The 16,837-nt window shown below is 51.0% G+C and overlaps 5 protein-coding genes across 5 annotated transcripts; 2 read left to right on the top strand and 3 right to left on the bottom strand.

The window, feature by feature from the left end:
* Positions 1-4,479: 4,479 nt before the first annotated feature.
* NCU10659 (hypothetical protein) lies at positions 4,480-5,616 on the top strand (the record flags this gene model as incomplete). The annotated part of the gene is made up of 3 exons (XM_011396487.1): positions 4,480-4,491; positions 4,545-5,379; positions 5,441-5,616. The coding sequence occupies 3 exons, from the start codon at positions 4,480-4,482 to the stop codon at positions 5,614-5,616; spliced, it is 1,023 nt and encodes a 340-aa protein (XP_011394789.1).
* Positions 5,617-6,409: 793 nt separating this feature from the next.
* Positions 6,410-8,870, bottom strand: NCU09688 (AP-1 complex subunit mu). Its single transcript, XM_955527.3, has 4 exons — positions 8,440-8,870; positions 8,230-8,358; positions 6,995-8,092; positions 6,410-6,916 (listed from the first exon to the last, which is right to left on the bottom strand). Exons 1-4 carry the CDS (start codon positions 8,476-8,478, stop codon positions 6,836-6,838), a joined length of 1,347 nt encoding a protein of 448 aa, XP_960620.2. The 5' UTR covers positions 8,479-8,870; the 3' UTR covers positions 6,410-6,835.
* Positions 8,871-10,512: 1,642 nt separating this feature from the next.
* On the bottom strand, positions 10,513-12,057 carry NCU09687 (hypothetical protein; the record flags this gene model as incomplete). Its single annotated transcript, XM_955526.3, has 5 exons — positions 10,513-10,711; positions 10,883-10,932; positions 11,403-11,512; positions 11,777-11,896; positions 12,033-12,057. 5 exons carry the CDS (start codon positions 12,055-12,057, stop codon positions 10,513-10,515), a joined length of 504 nt encoding a protein of 167 aa, XP_960619.3.
* A 567-nt stretch (positions 12,058-12,624) lies between these two features.
* On the top strand, positions 12,625-16,007 carry ccg-8 (clock-controlled gene-8). Its single transcript, XM_955525.3, has 2 exons — positions 12,625-14,152; positions 14,209-16,007. The coding sequence occupies exons 1-2, from the start codon at positions 13,381-13,383 to the stop codon at positions 15,420-15,422; spliced, it is 1,986 nt and encodes a 661-aa protein (XP_960618.2). The 5' UTR covers positions 12,625-13,380; the 3' UTR covers positions 15,423-16,007.
* Positions 16,008-16,031: 24 nt separating this feature from the next.
* Positions 16,032-16,560, bottom strand: NCU09685 (hypothetical protein; the record flags this gene model as incomplete). Its single annotated transcript, XM_955524.2, has 1 exon — positions 16,032-16,560. Exon 1 carries the CDS (start codon positions 16,482-16,484, stop codon positions 16,032-16,034), a length of 453 nt encoding a protein of 150 aa, XP_960617.1. The 5' UTR covers positions 16,485-16,560.
* Between the last annotated feature and the right edge of the window lie 277 nt (positions 16,561-16,837).

A 16,837-nucleotide genomic window follows, 5' to 3' on the forward strand; every position in this document is an offset into this window, starting at 1 on the left:
TCCGCTACGCAATACTGAACAGTGAGTAACTTGAAGGTGTTTGTGAGTAGGTATATGTTGGGGAACCGTGGGACGACGAGGGGGTGTTTACTTGAAGTTTAAGATGACACAGAACTACTTGCTCGATCCTTTTACACCGAATGTAGGAGTGTACACGGGTGCCTTTTACTTTCATAGAGTGGAATCCCTCAATGGGAATTCTGGCAAAGGAGAAAACTTTCTGGTGTAGAAGCTTCCGGAACAAACAGCTGAAAGCCAGCGTGGCTGAGAGCTGAGAAAAAGAAAAGGAAAAAAAGGGCAGCGAAGAAATTTTACAGACACCAGTTTCCAGGACGGATCGGAATCTGAACTTCCATACTGAGTTGGTTTCTTGGGATGTACCTACTCTTCGAGGAAGCGAAAGTAGAGAAGTCTGGGGACTGAGGGAGAAGAGGGTTCGGCAAGGAATGAGAAGGGCGACGGCGTAGGGAAATTGAGAAGAAATCGGAGGAAGGATGGACTTGAGGCTTGGGGCTGCGTTGGCGATCTCATGAAGGGGATGTCCTTCGTTTGCTACAAAAGGCATGACCATCTTCCACGCCTTTCATCTGGTGAGACACTAGCGGATTATGGCCTACGTCTCTCTCTCTCACGAGGTGAAGGAAGATGCAGAGCGGATCGAGGCTAGTAGTGGGAACGGGGACAGGGATAAGGATGGAGGTGGTAGGGAAAAACACATTTGGATGTTTTAGTGTGATGTGGAGGAGGCAAAGGTGAAACGGGTCTGGATGCTCAAGATAGTACTGAGCGACATCTTAGGTTCTAAACCGAGGGGTATGAGAGGTGATGCCAGGTACCGTAGAAACTCGGTCAACTGGCACAACCAAATCCCGCTTCGAGCGCCCGACAGTAAGCACAGGAAGCAGCATACTCGTGTACATATGTCCCGCCCAGTTAGTGAAGGCTCTACAGTACTAGTCAACACTATCCTGCCTGCGTTCCAAAGCACAGGCTCGGACTTGAGCACCACAGATCTTCCTGTACTAAGTGCATGTCCTTCGTTTTGCCAGTTGACCCAGTTTATACGGTAGTCTAGGTGTATACCAAACTAATCTGAAGGTGTTTACTGATTTGCAAAAGTCCCTTCGAGAAGGGAATCTCGGAGTGTCTGAAAGGCCGGCGTAATGCTGGTGATTGATCGTGGAGAGAATGAGACTCGCCCTGGAGGTTCATCTTGGTGTCGGCCCGACGGGGGTTTCACGTCAGAGGCCACTCAGCGCGGCAATGGCGTCCTCCCCCGCGCCTTCCATCAGAATGGGAGTCTGCCGCATCTCGTCCCCAACCCATTCATCGGCCGGTCATGGTCACGGGAGGTCGCCGGATTGAATCTGGCAGGCACAGCCCCTTGAAGGATTCTGCCTGACGCAGGCACCCGCTCGGAGATGGGATGAATATGCTCCGCTCCGGGTCCTCTGAGAGCAAATCCATAGGTTGTATTGGGTTTTCTTCTTCCACAGTGATATTTTCAGTGACCCGGGTTTAGGCTTCGGCGCTGGAATTGGCAATATTCTTGATTTTTTTTGTCAATGATGTCTCCCTGGGTAAACTGGCAGACATACCTTCCACCATGAAGACGACTGTGCAAATGGAAGGTGCCGACGTCGGTCTCACCCACTTCTGCACTTCGGTTGTGCAGGTACCAGATGCTTGTGCTTTTCTCCCGTGTCTTCCAGGCTTCTTCCTTTTTTTCTTTTTTTTCTTCTCTTTCCGGCGTATCACGACCTCGCCATCACGACAGGTATAGACTTTGCAAGCCCCTATGTTTGGAATCTGCGGCATCTCATTGCTAACTACCGAGTCTCTTCTCTACCTTCTTTGTCGCCCAAGTCTACACGCCTTGACCTCCCTGCCGCTTCTCAAGTTTAAACCCATTCCTTCAAGGCCGGAAACGCACCCATTGGGCACGACAACGGACACCCTGATCCGGCAACCGGCATCCGCTCTCAACTCCCAAGAACCAAGAAACAAAACACAAAGTCTCGGCCAAGTAATACAGCCAGTCTACAGACGCCACATGTAGTTGGATCACGCCATGAGTCACGGGAGTCGGAAGGCTACGACGCGACGGATAAGCCAGAGTGGCAGCCCGAGGTCAGACCCAGACGCTGATGGCGGCTCGCGCCTAATTCAAGGTGGCCAAAAAGAAAAGGCCTGTCTCGCAAACAAGTCCAAGACATCTATGTCTGGCGCCCTGTCAAGAATTGCGTAACATTACACAACAGATACTGATTCGGAGCCTCTCATAGGTAGACACGCTTGGAAACACCCCTTTCCCACCTAACGATTCACAACCGCCCTCGACCATCGTCCCTCTATTGCCCTTCTCTCCCAAACTAGACTCCTGTGCTGATGCGGTGCGGCTTCCGAGATCTATGTCTCCCGTGCGCAAGTACAGTCAGAGACGTCATATGCAACTCTGGTCGTTCAAACATATCCCATACAGACAGTCCATTTGCAAGTGTGGTATCTGATGTTGGGCATCGGGTCTTTAACACAGTAACACAAATGAACCACAAGTTCTTCGCTTCTAGTGGAGCAGTTCTCCTTTTCCATCATTGGCTTGTTTCTACCTTTTGCGGCTTTCTGTTTCACAGTATGAATCTTACCTATGTTTTTGAAAGGTCTCTTCAAAACAGATGCTACAGTGAGCATGAAGATAGTAACGGTTGAGCAAGATCACTTACTTGCAGACGCCCGCAAAAGGTGCAACAAGTGACAGTGGATGAGGAGAATTCTGGAAGGGCATTCGATACGATCATGTATTTGAAGAGACATATCAAACGGTATATATGTGAGCCACCTCTCCATATCGTCATATCGCATGTTACTTGCCAAATCCTATATACATTCTCCAGTCAGCTTCCTTTTTGGTAACCACAACAAAGTGTAGGGCGGAGGCCTAGACCTTGGCAGTATCGCTGCAGAATGTGGTCTTCGTCTTACCAAAGATATTGATCGCACTCTTCCCGGATGACACCTGCTGGGATCCCCACGGCAAGTATTCAGCAGGCAAAGTTGCCGAGCTTGCCGCGAACAGTGATGCTTGATAGCTTGCAGAAGAGTGGTCGATGAATCAGATCACAGACATTGGTCTCACAAGAATCATCGTTGAAGGTGCGTCCCCGTCGCATTCCTTCTGCGGGATTATCGGCTGCGTCCGTGATGGATGGAAATGTGATTGTTTCGGAAGAGAGCACCAACAGACACAGATTGTCTGTTCAGCTACTCACCGGTTGAATGGTTGGGGCGGTCAAGGGCTTCTGGAGTCGCCTATGACTCTGCATCTGCAGGGTTGCGGTGTCTTGCATGGAGACGAGACCCCGATCTTCCACTTACCACGAGCCACCAGAATCAGATGTATCTGCAAAGAACGAACCTCGAAACCGGGAAATCATGATCTCTCTCTTAGCAATAACTTCGTCACAAGGTCCCCAGTGTCTGTCTTATAAGATCCATGGAAAAAAGGCATTGGGTTCCGTCTATGTTTCACAGCGTTTCCCTGCTTCTCCCATGATATCCTCCTGATTGGCACTTACTGATCTTTTTACATAGCATATTACTATTGCCAGTGACATAATGATTGATGTTTTGGTGCTTCTGCTAGCCGTTAGTCAACCCACAGATGCTCGCATGAAGCGTCGGTGTCTTGAGCCAGACAGTGTTCGCGAGTAGCGATCCTCCATATGCAGCCACAGATGCTGACTCGGATATAGAAACGTATTCTCGAAGGGTGAACGGCCATCAAATTGGCCCTGGTTGTCAAGTGGAAGAGTTTGTACGATGCTCCGAAAACAGCACATCGGGTTACCAAAACCAAATCGATTAAGTGCCAGCCTAGGGCTGGTGGACTTCTGTCAACTCATGCGGTCAGCTATGGCTCGTAAAAGTCAACGATTTCCCTTACCAGAGCCGATCACCAGCTGTGTCAGCTGCCGGGCTTGAAGTTCTTTGACCAACCATGCATGAACACATCGATGGCCTTGGAGAGCAGCCATGAAGCAGTTCCTTGACCACAAGGCCTCCGATGATGAAAACCATGGACTTCGAAAAAGGCCGGAATGTATTATGAGACAACAACTTTGGCTGGTCACATCTGAAGCCGCACTGGGTATTGACCTCCGTCGGCTTCCGCGAGATATTGTCATACCCGGTCTCACGTGTCTTGAGGTGTGGTAAAGGCAAGCCACTTGGCCTTATTCCGCATCATAGTGGTATGATGATGTTGTGGCTCCGCCTAATTTCATAAAAATACAGACCATGGATGTTGTTGGGCATCATCGCTGCGTTAGCGTACCATTCCATCGGTTTCTCGTCGAAGTTTGGGGAGGTTGAAAATGGGTTAAAGATGGAGCTCATCTCTGTCATTTCTGATAGATCTTATGGCCCAGAGATCTTCAACTTCGGTGATCCAGCCCCGGTTTCTATCAACCCACGGAGACTATGACTTCACACGTGAGTATACCAGCCTCATTCATTGCTTCGTAGACAGTGCTAACATTTCCCAGGGCCATCACGCAAGGTCCACAACCAGCTTGCATGGCGACGGCTATGGTGAACGACATCATAGAAGCAGCGGCAGAGATTCCAAGCACAAGTCATCGTCAAAGAAAAGCTCGACCGCAACCTACAACTCTCAGTTTTCAGTCGAGCCTGTGTCCTTCCTGTTCTCGGTGATTGAATACGAGGTTTCCTACGGCAACTCGCCTGCCCCCAGGGATCAATGGGACAATACTTTGCCGCCGTTGACTAGAAATGGTTACCGGCTTAACAACGAAGCGCCTGTCTTTCGGTACAGAGATGGGATCGTCTCCGAAGCCCCCGAGTATGCGTGGCGCAGGTTGGTTGAGGGCCAACCTGGCGGGATCTACAGACATGAGCATGGCCAGTTCTTGGGTCAAGCTTTCCACTACAAGGCACACAGCATATTTGCCTGCTCACCATGTCTCCCCTTCATCATTGCCGACGGAGACATATCCCTCTACAATAGCTACATGCGTAATGTGGGCGATCATGGGACCAACACCTATGTCGAAGACTCGGCCCGCTGTTGGCACATGCTACACTTCGACCACAACAATGGCATTTCCCAAGCGAATGGTGAATCGTATGGGCACCCCTGGGTTGCTGGCAGGAACCCATCATGGATGCCATCTTTGGTACCTAAGGTGTTCAGAAACCACCAAGAGCCACAGACGCTGTCTCGAGGCCTTTCTGGAGAAATCTCCATCGTAATTGGTCTCATGGCCTTTCACAGTCCACCACGCTATCCTGGTTGGGTGTTTGAACAACAGCTGTGGACGCACAACTTATGGCAAGGGCCTAGCTCAGCACCAGTATACTGTGAGCCTCTCAAGTCATCGCCCGCATTTCATTTGACGATTCAACAACTGACCTTGATTAGACCCCCCTCAAGCTGACGCAATTCCCCGCGGGTTCCTGGTCCATGTGTGTCTGGATCTCTATCAAGCTCCCGGAGTATCCCCCGAACACTATAGTGAACATTACGCAGATCAGACTGCAAGCATCAGTGAGTTTGAGGCTAATCGAGCATGGGTTCGAGATGTCGGGACCCATTGATGAGCCATCAGTCTTGTCACCATGTTGTTCTTCTTTCTTTCTTTTTCTCATGCCTTGTTGCACTTGTCTGTATCTCGATTTTCCTCTTTCATTCTTTTCTTGAGTCAGTATTCTTTGCATTTTGGTATTACCCCCGTCTGTTGCACCCATCAATACCACTCACGGCAGGCCGAGAAGTGGATGATGATCGTCTCTTGTTTACTTTACCCCTGACTGTTTACTACCTTAGTACTTACTTCCTTCTATCACGCGATGCCTGTGTCAGCCAGTCTTTTGTATATACTTTCTTTCCCCCACCTTTGCCGTAATGTTAGCCTGAAGTTGGGCTTGGACAAAGAGAGGGCTGGGCTGCTCGTCCAACCAATGTTCGGGGGCAAAAGGGGGGGAGGCCCTTTTTCATTCGGTACTACTACCTTGTGTTTCTTTATTGACTTTGCGGGCTTTTGAGCCTTATCGTGGAAATCGGTTGCATACGGTAACATAGGCCATCGAGAGAAGGTTTTTTTTTTTTTTTTTTTTTTTTTTTTTTTTTTTTTTTTTTTTTTTTTTGGCATCCTGTCTTCCTTTAACGTTGCCAGTCTCCTGTACACGTGGGGGTCTGAAAAATAATTTGTTTTCCCTTTTCAGTTCCTCCACAGTAAAGGTGGAGACGGGTGGCTATAGGCATGCCAAATCAGGACCGCCCATCAATCCATCCTTGCACTCGAGGATGACGACCCGGGCACACTGATCTGATTCACGCGTGTCCAACTTTTCCAACTTCTTCGACCACCACTTGACAGGACTGTGTTCATGCAGAAATATTATATCGAATATTGTTTGACATGGACGTCATGTTGCGGTGTGTGGCACCTACGCATCATCTACCTATAAACCAACCGCTTCTCCCTTCTACTTAGTCCATCCATGTCGTGTCAGGGCCATCATTACTATACATACGCCATAAGTCTCTTCTCTCCTTTTACCCCATCTGTACATCGGAGCCACGACCTGGGATGTCGTTCTGGGTAGGGCATATCTCGTCGACCTGGGGGCAGGGACTGAGGACAGGCCAATGTGTTCAATGAGGCAGCCAGAATTAATACCTGTTCTGCGGCCGCTCCCTTTCATGCCCCACCCAGCTGGTAGGTAAATTGTAGGTTTTCTGTTCCACGATCTGTCGTTTGTTTTGAAGAAAAAAAACAAGGCTTCTTCTTGCCCGTATCCAAGTCCTCGTCGTTCATACCGCGTCGGGCAATCTGACGGCGATATCTCCTGACTGCGTAATGTACCTGACCCAAGGCAAGGAGGGGTATTGTAGCTGTTTCAAATCGTCAGTAACTAGCAGCCACAGGTGCTAGAAGAAACATGGGTAAAGAAAGAAAAAAAAAAGTCTTACCTTTGGCTCCGTAATCTTCAAATACCGCACCTGAATCCCACTCGTGGTGAAATATGGAATCTCAAACTTGACCTGAATCGGCCTCTTGGCTCCTTTCCCGGGGGCACCGACACCACCCATACTGCCACCAAATCCACCCGTCATGCCACCGCCGTGCTCATCGTCGCCCCTCACACTAGGAAGACCCAGCTCCGCGCGCATCAAAAACTCCTTGCCGCCACCAAACTGCTTGATCTTCCACACGATGGCACTCTTCTCGGGCGCGTAGTGCACGCTCCCCACGTTCGTCCGGAACCGGGGCGTGTCGGCGTCGTCGGGGACCGGCACAATGATCTCCACGTTGTTGGCCGTCGAGCGGCGCTTGAACTGCGCGCGCGCTTTGAGCATGTACTCGATTCGCGAACCGGAGTGGGACTCGACCACGCACTCGACCCAGATCAGGGGTTTGACTTGGGTGTTCAAGCGGTACGACATGAGCTCGAACTCGCCGTCGGGCGGGATGAAGGAGATGGTGCGGTCGTTTTCGAAGCGCGACAGGCGTACGCACTGGTGGAACTTGACGTCTTCCATCTCAATGGCCTTTCCCCGCGTGGTGCGCCCCGTGGTCTCGAACATGACTTTGTCGTTTAGGCCCAGGCGCAGCTCGGGCATGCCGGAGAGGTAGCACTTCATTTTGATGGCGCCGAGGATTTCGGAGCGCAAGACGTTGCCGTTGGCCGAGACCAGCAGGTTGAGGGATTCGATCACGTCGAGGAACACTTCGTTCTTGCGGTAGCGGATGCCTTCGGATCGCCATGAGACGGCGTTGGTGACGGCGATGGGCGGGCGCGCTTGGATTTCGAGCTTGTGCGACTCTTGGGTGATGTACTCCTGCAGGATCTTGGACTCGGTCGTTTGCGGGTAGCCGAAATCCATCATCTCGTCCAGGAGCTCGTAGATGATGACGAAGTTGTCCCGGATCGATTCCTCTTCCAACGCTTTGAAGTACTCGGTGAAGACCTCGACGATCTTGTGCAGGAAGAGCAGGATCTCGGCGGCGTTGGTGTTGCGTTTTGTGAGGGCGAGAAGGTACAGGTTATTATGGCGGATGTAGAGGTACTATATATATTAAATGACCGAAGAAAGTGTTCAGCAAATCTGTGGCCCAAGAGGTTCTCGCAACAGCAGCAGCAGCAGCAGCAGCAGCAGCAGCAGCAGGGTGGACGACGACGACGACGGGCTTGTAGATAACATACGTTGATACCCTCGTGGGAAAAGCATGGTGGTACGGCGGACGACTCTTCTTCGGCTTCGCTTAATAGAATAGGGAACTTTTCGACGGCCGACATGGGAATATCACCGCGGTAGTTACGGGCAAGGAGGGTCTAAGTGAGGGCGCATTGGGCGGTCAGCTTTGGATGCTTTGCTGTGGACTTTGCGACACCACCAGATGAGCATTTTCCCACCTTGCCCTTGAGATCTAGAAAGAAAATGGCGGACGCCATGGTAAGCTGTGGTGTCTGTTGTTGTCTGAGGAGATTGAGTGTAGAGAGTTGTTGTTGTCGTCGTCGGCGTCGTGGTCGAGGAGAAGGTGTTGACGGAAACGGAGGAGGGGCACTGGTAATACAAGGCGCAAGCTACGATTAGGGGGGGTAATCGAGTATGGTAGGCGCGAGCGCCAAAAGTGAGTTCGAACTCGGTTCGTCAATGGGCTATAACATGCGCCGTAGGTGGTTGAAATCCTGTCGAGGAGCTGAGGGTCAAGAACTGCAAACAAAGTATCACAGTCGTTGTTGTTTATCAAAGGTGTAGCGCGGGCAAGCCACGATACCTATCCTGCAACTGAAGACGAGTGTGTGCAGTTGTCGCTATCAATACGTCGCGACAAGTGGTGACATGGAAGCGATGGTGCATCCAGATCTCGAAAAGCACAGGCCAAGAACACCCTGGCGGCCAGCAATGCCACTGCAGCCCAGAACAGAGCTCACAGCACCAAGCAGCAATGCCAAGCACTCGTGGTCAGCGAGCTTCCGCCCCTTTGTGACAAGTCTCGACGTGGAACCTTCTTCAGCTCCAGCTGTCGGTCAGCTGGTCCCCGTAGCCTTGCCAGGCTCGCTAAGTCACATCCACACCCAAGAGGGAAAGGCTTGGTAAGTCTTGGCAGGGTCGAAGGTGAACATTTTCCATTCCATCATGATGCTGCCATTTCATTTCCGTGACGGGAGCATCATCAGAGAATCGGGGTTAATTGGTCTCCAGTCCAGCTGCTCGAGCTCTCTAGGTCATCGTCGTCGGCGCAAGACCCAACAACTCAAGTGTTCCGATGGAAGGAAGTGGGGCAGACTTTCGACTCTCTTTCCCATCGGCCCCAGCTGAACTTTTGTCCGTCTTTCGAGAAAGAAAAAAAAAAGAAAAGGTCTGTGCTTCTCTGGCAGATCCACCCAAAATTCCTCCGCTCCTCGCAAGTATTTTAGAGAAACCCTTCCGTCGTTTTCAATCTTGCACCTTTTTCTCCTCTTTTTTTTTCTTCAACGCGTCCTCAGACAGTGCCGAACATCGCAAATGCACATCGGCTCCGGCATTCTGTCGGGGTTCGAACCGTGTCCTATGGTGATTCTGCGATTTCGCGACGCGGAGAAGAAGGGGATTGATTTCTTCAAATGGCTCCATAAGAGCTGCCCATGTATGTTGTCTGCCTTTGGGAAGATGACCAAAATTACTAGGGCGGCGTCAGAGGTTCCACACATTCCATCATCGTAGAAGTTGTTTTTTTTCTTGGTGTTTTGAACCTTTTTGTGTGTCTTGACGTTGATCGTTGTGTCGCGCGCAAAGCGCTATATTTTATTATCGTTTTACGCCGTCGGACACCCACCCACCCGTGTTGCGGTCTGTCCACGCCGGCCGGCCGGTAAATCTTGTGTTTGGGATCGGAGCAGCCATTCCTTCGTTCCTTGGCCGGAGGGGACGGATGACGGACGAAAACTTGGAAGCGGACCTGTTCAGTCGGCCCGTTGCACTCGACATGCTCTCACTCTCCGGTTGATTAGTGATCGATATCACCACACACACACTGCCGAAAGTCAATGCCGGAGTCGGTGCCGCAGTCAGGAGCGTTTCACCGGCTCAGCTCCCAAGAAACGCCAAAATCCGCACGTGATGATCAGCTAGTGCTCATGGTGCTCCCAATCCCGTGGCGCTGGTAGTGGTGGTTTTTTTCGTTCCTCGCCGGCGTGAGCCAGTCGACCAGTCGTGCCAGCCATGCCAGGCAGCTACGCAGTAGACTGATATGTGTCTCTGGACGAGACATCCCATCTCGGCAGCTTCACCGAGTCAACGTCTTTTCCCCCTTATTTTGTTTTCTTTCTTTTTTTCTCCCTCTTGTTCCTCGCTTGATTAGTGCGGCTGGACCCCTGGACCCTTATTTTCGGGGAGAGCAAGACAACAAATCCGCAACATAGGAAATTCAAATGGGAGTTTGAATGTCAGGAACGCCTACAATCACGATGTTCCGGAATGCGGATTTATCCAACAACCCGCCACTAGCGGTATTGACCGTGTCCGGAAAAGCCTGAAAGGCTGCCTGCTGGTGTGGACATTAGTCTCGCCAGTGTAGTCGTGGGGATGGATTGGTGTAGTGTAGGAGCTTCGATATGGTGCAGGGAAACAGAAAGTGGCCGTGGGAGAACCGACAGTCTTTCGCCTTGCATGTGATGGTGGATCGACAGGCTATCCCTGGGACTGCGACAAAGGGTTTGCAAACTAGACTAGTCTCTCTTCCGTTTTGGTGGCTTAGGTCCGTTTATTTTACCTAACACATGCTGGATACGATGGGCGGTTTTGCCCCAAGTCGCCAAAAGTTGCTGTCTTGGAAATAAGATTTGGTCAAAAGTACGGGCGGTAAGACGGTACGAGACTTGGAGGTGTGAACCCGCTATATAAGTTGTGATGAGCCAGTACGTCTGGTGATTGACAGTACATCAGTTGTTCAGTTGTATAGATCATCAACATCGCTGTTGGCGATCGGCAAGCACAGACAGATACCGTTGCAGTTGGCAGATGTCTGCTATTACTATATCCATGTTGCTGGAATTGTTGGGATGCAGTTAGTGAGATGATGCCGATCGTGCCGTTCGAGGCTCGTCATCATCAATTCACATGCTCTCCAAGGCCATGTTTGTGTGCTGTCTCTTTCTCCCACCCCCGTTTCGCCAGTCCCGTTTTCGTGGTATGTGGTTCCAAAAACAGAGGGCCTCACACTGTTAGTGGTACTTGGACTCGACGGCGATCGATTGTTGGTAGCCAATATTCATGGTAACGTGGTAGGATTGACGGCCAAGGGAGGGACAACAGTGCCAAAGGCAACGTTTGAAAGTCAAGAAGGGGTCAAGAGGACGAGGGATTCGCGATAGCAACAAAAACAGCAACAAACCTCACAATGAATGGCCTCCTTTGCGCCTTTACCCCCAGCCCAGCAGTACCCATTGAACCCAGCGCAGAGTTGCAGCTCGGCGTATGGGGTACATACAGCGTACATAGCACCTACATGGGCGGTATACGTAGCAGCAGCTAATGCAGAGCATCAGGGCACGTCAACGTGCACAGTTGCAACGGGTCCGCGATGGTGTCAATCATGTCTGATACCGATTGTAAAATGGCATCGCAAGTGTGATTAAGGGTCTCGTTTCTAAAGTGTTGGACTGGCCAGCAAGGCTAGTAAGATGGGGATTGTATGTGAAAACAGCTGAAAGCCACGGCAGCTATCCCAATGCGGATTGCCCAACTGGGGAAGAGAACGAAACAAACCACAGCTTCCTTGGACGTCCGGTTTGTCGAGCACAAGAGTAGAAGCAATGATTAATTCCAGCCTCGGAGATAGCTGCATCTTGTGGCCGCCTGACCTCGACGTGGCGTTGCCCTTTGGCACTAAAAAGACCAAGAAACAACACCATGGAATGTTTGTTGGGAGGAACCCACCTACAGATTCACGGCATGTATCCAATAATTCTTGGGAACGGATCCCAATTAAACCATATCCGAAAACTCGGTAGGCCCTTCTTACATAGGTAGTCGGATTGGTCTCGCATAGTCAGTCACGACATGCTTTGAAAGGAATAACAAGCTCGAACGATGATTACGGAGTCAATCGATGGGCTCATTCATGTACGAGAAAGGGTGAAAAGGTCCAGAAGTACCTCTAGGTACTAGGTAGCGCTACAAGTATGGAAGGAATTGGGGCTTGTGATTCCCACGTGCTTTTCCGCTTTGATGAGCTTCTTCCATCTCCGTTTTTCCCATTTGGCCCCCCACGGTGCAAAAAGTTCATACACGAGCATGAATACACTATCAGATGCCGCCCACTCTCCCACTGACATCTGATATCTTTGAAGCTCACATGGAAAAGAAGTTGAGACAATTCGCACAGTCCAGTCTAGTGCAACTTGAACTGAAGTAACTGAAGTATCCATCATTGACTCCAGGCCAAGACGGGCGCTACAAACCGTCCTGTCATCCCACCGTCTTCCACTAGGTAGGTACAGGGCACAAAATGTCACCGAGCGTGACTGCCAGAACATGTGAGGTGGTCCGCCCTTTTTTTTGTTGGTGAGTGTTTAGGTCCTCTCCCGTCTTCGTCGAATCCTTCCTTCATGTTTCCGGGGCATGTTTCCATCCATTGGCTTTTCTTCCAACCACTTTTTAATGTTCGACACCACCACCACGCCATTTTTACCAACAACCAACTTCACCCTCACCGAACTTGGATCTTGTTGTTTTCTTGGGAGTCTCTGTTTCTTCCCTGCTACTCCGCCTACCTAACGTTTATACTAGGCGACATTCCCTTCAACAGCGATAGTGATTGAAATAGGGACCTTGTCTCAAGCATTGACAATTACCCACGATCCAATTCTTTTTCCGGTCTTGAAGTCTGCGCCTTCCCACACAGCAAGCATCCATACACCTTTTTTTTTTTTCTCTCTTTCTCTGCATCGGCAACTCCATCCGCCGCTGCGCTTCCACTTTTGCCACCTCGAAAGAAAAAAAGCCGAACCTTTTGGGCCCATCCAGTCTCAATTAAACCGCATCTACCGCACGGCGGCTCCGTTCAGAAGCTCCGACGCTTGGACACATCAGACGGGCAACATCCATACATAAGGCCAGCACGTCTCTTGTTTGGCGGCACATGTCAGAAAGCACAGCAGCGATTGCCTCGACCGATTCCACTTCGACCCTGCACGACTGAGTCGCGACTCCGCTGGAATTGGCCTTCACAGCCAGCGCATTGTCCTCAAGTACGAAATCAAGTTAGCGACGAGGGTGCGGATACGAAAAAGTGGAAACTCGGTAGCCGGCAACAGCGAATCTCAACGTTGGAAATCGTCCTGGTGACGGCACCATCCGAGCCAGGTAGCATGGAACATCATCATCATCATCGTCACATGCACTCGCCGTCGTCGCAGCAGCACGAGCACCAGCAGCACCAGCAGTATCAGCAACCACCGCAACACCACCAGCATTATGAAGCACCTCAACATCAACAACAACACCAACACCACCACCACCAGCAACAGCAACAGCAGCATCCTGTGCCGGTCCCCAAACAGGAGCAAGCCGACAACACCTCGGCTCCTGTCCTGTCTGCCTTGCCTGCATACCCGACGCTGCCCCCTATTTGGGACTCGACGCACTCGCCCGCACTGAGTGCATCTTCGTCGTCCACAATGCAGGCTTCAGCGTCTTCCTTATCCTCACTGCCGCCGCTTGTTCTGCATCCTCCCTCAAACGGACTACAGCCCAACAAGCCACGATCACGCTCGCCATCGTCAAACCGTTTCCAGACCCGTGAGCCGGCACCATTATCGCTCTTCGATGGCAGCCCTACGACCGAACTTCCCCCTATTCAGCTGGACCGCAAAAGGAGTAGCTCGGATCATTCTCTTCCTTCGATAGCCTCGCTCAATGTCGGAAGCTCGCTGCCAACTTTGCAGCCAACGCCAACACCACAACCTCCTCCAAAGTTCGTCTGGCCCAACTCCAACCCATTGTCAGCCTACTATGCTGAGAGTGACAACGATGGACGTGGTGCATCTCCCCAGCACCGTCATGACCGAAGATCGACCAGTGTCAGCCTGGATGATCCGCAGGTCATGATGGCGATCTCCGCCCTGAACGAATTGAAAACCGGTATGTTCTCGCAAGCACAAGTAGCATTCTATTAGCTGCTAATAATGGGTCCCCAGATTCAGTTTCTTCCCCTCCCAACCGTAATGCGCCACTGCGTCGTGGGATGACAGACCAGAACCAAGAACCCGAGCCTCTCTTGTCGCTAATAACCACAGCCCATCCCATCATCGAAAGCACGGTGCAGCGATCTTCTCACCTCTATACAAAGACGAAGAACTTCTCTCCCCGCATCAGATCAGGCCTCGAATACGTCGAGGGCTCGCTAATACCTGTTGCGGACACGGTGAACAATGTCGGTCGCAGAACCGGAATTGAGTCCGGCGTCAGATGGATTCTTGGAAAGCGGACCAAAAGTTCCAGTGATACTCGTGAGAGTGGCCAGAACAAGCGACATATGACTTCGAGACCAGTAAACGGTACAGGGGGCGAGGCACGGTTCTCAGAAGCTCCCACTGCTGATGCATCCCGCCGGACCTCGGTCAGCACCATTGAGACGTTGCCCGCCTATGACGACCAGCGATCGCCAGCTTACTCTGAGACGGTTGAACAAAATGGCCAAGCAGTCGATCCAAAGTCGGCTCTTCATGCGCAGCTGGGGAACGGACGGGTACAGGTGACCACGTCCAGTCTCAAGGAGACCATGAAGGAAGAAAGCTTACGTTCGCTCAAGTATGTGCTTGAGACGTTGAGGGATGTCACCAACACGCTCCAGCAGGGCACCAACGAGCTGAGCTCAGTACTTGATCAGTATGACAGGTCGACAACCACGAGGGATGGTGAAGACCATGTCATGACCAACGGGTCCGCGCCGGAAGAAGATCGTACGCGGCTGGTGGAGCGTATGACTGAACTTCGGAAGAGCATTTACTCCAACATTAAGGACGTCTCTTCGGTTGTTGCCAATTACACTGGCGCTGCTTTGCCCGAAAATGCCGGCAACCTTGTTCGGCATCATCTGCTCAGCCTTCCCATGGTCTGGAGTCAGGCTAGCAAAACCACTACCTCGAGCGAGCAACCAAACACGCAAGACCCGAATGCACTTGTGCGCAAGGCTGCCAAGGTGGCTCTCTCCTTTAGCAAAGAGGGATTGCACATTTTCTCACAGATCATGGAGATCATTCGTACCGCGACCGATCACGCGGAAGACTGGAGGAACAAGAAGATGAACCAAATGACCCCTGCGAACGGCACAGAGCAGGAGATTCGACCTTTGATTGACCAACCTCTTCCCCAGGTTGCTACCATCAATGGTGATATTCCCATGAGGTAGAGACTCTTGAAATTTGTGAGGAAACCGCAGCGAGCACCTATTGTTTCAAAAATTTGTTTGTTGTAAAAAAGAAGGATAGCTTCGGCGGTCAGGGGTTTCGGCGATTGAAAACTCATGTTATGACTAGAGCTTTTTGGTTGGCGTAAAGAGCTGGGCTTGGATAATTGGTTGGGATTTGAGAGAGACTTATGCCAAGTCTCGGGACATTAACAGTTATATACCACTTTTCTTTTCGTTTGTTTTATTAGTTGATCATATTTGGGGTGCCGACAAGTTCTGGCGTCTGGGAGTACTTTCCACACCACATCACCCTTACTGGGACGGCGATTTTGGTCTATGTACATGGTTCATTTGTCCAAATTACCACTTCTGCATGTTTGTCGACGTTTCCATTTTCGATCTTGGTCAATTCAAAAGCAGGCAGCTGAAATTGAAACTATCACGGATCACTTGCTTCTTATCTTGCTTGTCTCCTTGACGAGGTTTCGTTTTACTTTCAGGGCTCTCGCTCATTCATTCCTTTCTCATATTTTCGACCAACCCAGGTGGAATTTAAGATTAGTGCTAATGGCATCCATCCCTCGTTACCACAAAAATTTCGTCCGGTCTTCACTGCTTCTCACCTTCAACCTTCTCCTCACCCTGCTCCTCGTCTCCATATCCAAAAACCCCAAACCACCCAACCACACACCCCACCACCGGCCCCAAGCTCCGCACAATATGCAACCAATTCCACCTCCTCACCAACTCCCTCACTTCTTCCACATCACTCACCAACGGACCAGGTTCAATCTGGATCTCATTGAGCCTCATCAACTCCTTATTGGTAGGGGACATGACGAGCAGCGTCAAGGGGCCAATGGCGAGCGTCGCAATGGCTGCAATGGCAAACAACTTGGAGCGTTTTTCATTCTTGCGCTTTTGAGTCTGAGTCGGCTTCTGCGTCTGAGTCCGAGAGGAAGCGGAAGAGGAAGAGGACGAGGAGGAGGAGGTAGCAGAGGAACGGAGTTTATAAGCTGATAATCCGTAGAGAGAGGCGGTTAAAAAGGCTAGGGGAGGCATGGTGAGGGCGCCGTGATGGTAGAGGGTGGACCAGGAGGAGAGGAGGATCGGGGCGGTGGGGGAGGAGGAAGGGGAGGTGATGGTGGGGATGGTGAGAAGGGGGATGGAGAGGAGACAGCCTTTTGTTTGGGGGGTGTTAGTTGAGGATGATAATTGGTGGGAGGAAGAGGAGGAGTAGTGAAGTAGTGGACTTGCCGGAGAGGAAGGAGCCTGTCATTAGGCCCATCTGGGCGCCAGTGAGGGCGGACATTTTCGGTTGGTGATGTTTGTTTGGTGTCAGGACTGGAGTCGTCTTGTTGATATAGCTATATCACTGTTTGAGTATCGAGGTTGTATATTGGTTTTTTTTTTTG

Source organism: Neurospora crassa, linkage group V (genome assembly GCF_000182925.2).
Source record: "Neurospora crassa OR74A linkage group V, whole genome shotgun sequence".
Classification (NCBI taxonomy): Eukaryota; Fungi; Ascomycota; class Sordariomycetes; order Sordariales; family Sordariaceae; genus Neurospora; species Neurospora crassa.

Excerpts from the sequence above, each read along its gene's own strand:
- NCU09688 (XM_955527.3), bottom strand. The coding sequence starts at position 8,478 with ATGGCGTCCGCCATTTTCTTTCTAGATCTCAAGGGCAAG. Across the intron at positions 8,359-8,439 it reads TTCTAGATCTCAAGGGCAAG|ACCCTCCTTGCCCGTAACTA; the intron begins GTGGGAAAATGC and ends GCCCTCACTTAG. Across the intron at positions 6,917-6,994 it reads TGAAGATTACGGAGCCAAAG|CTACAATACCCCTCCTTGCC; the intron begins GTAAGACTTTTT and ends GATTTGAAACAG.
- ccg-8 (XM_955525.3), top strand. The coding sequence starts at position 13,381 with ATGGAACATCATCATCATCATCGTCACATGCACTCGCCGTCGTCGCAG. Across the intron at positions 14,153-14,208 it reads CCTGAACGAATTGAAAACCG|ATTCAGTTTCTTCCCCTCCC; the intron begins GTATGTTCTCGC and ends ATGGGTCCCCAG.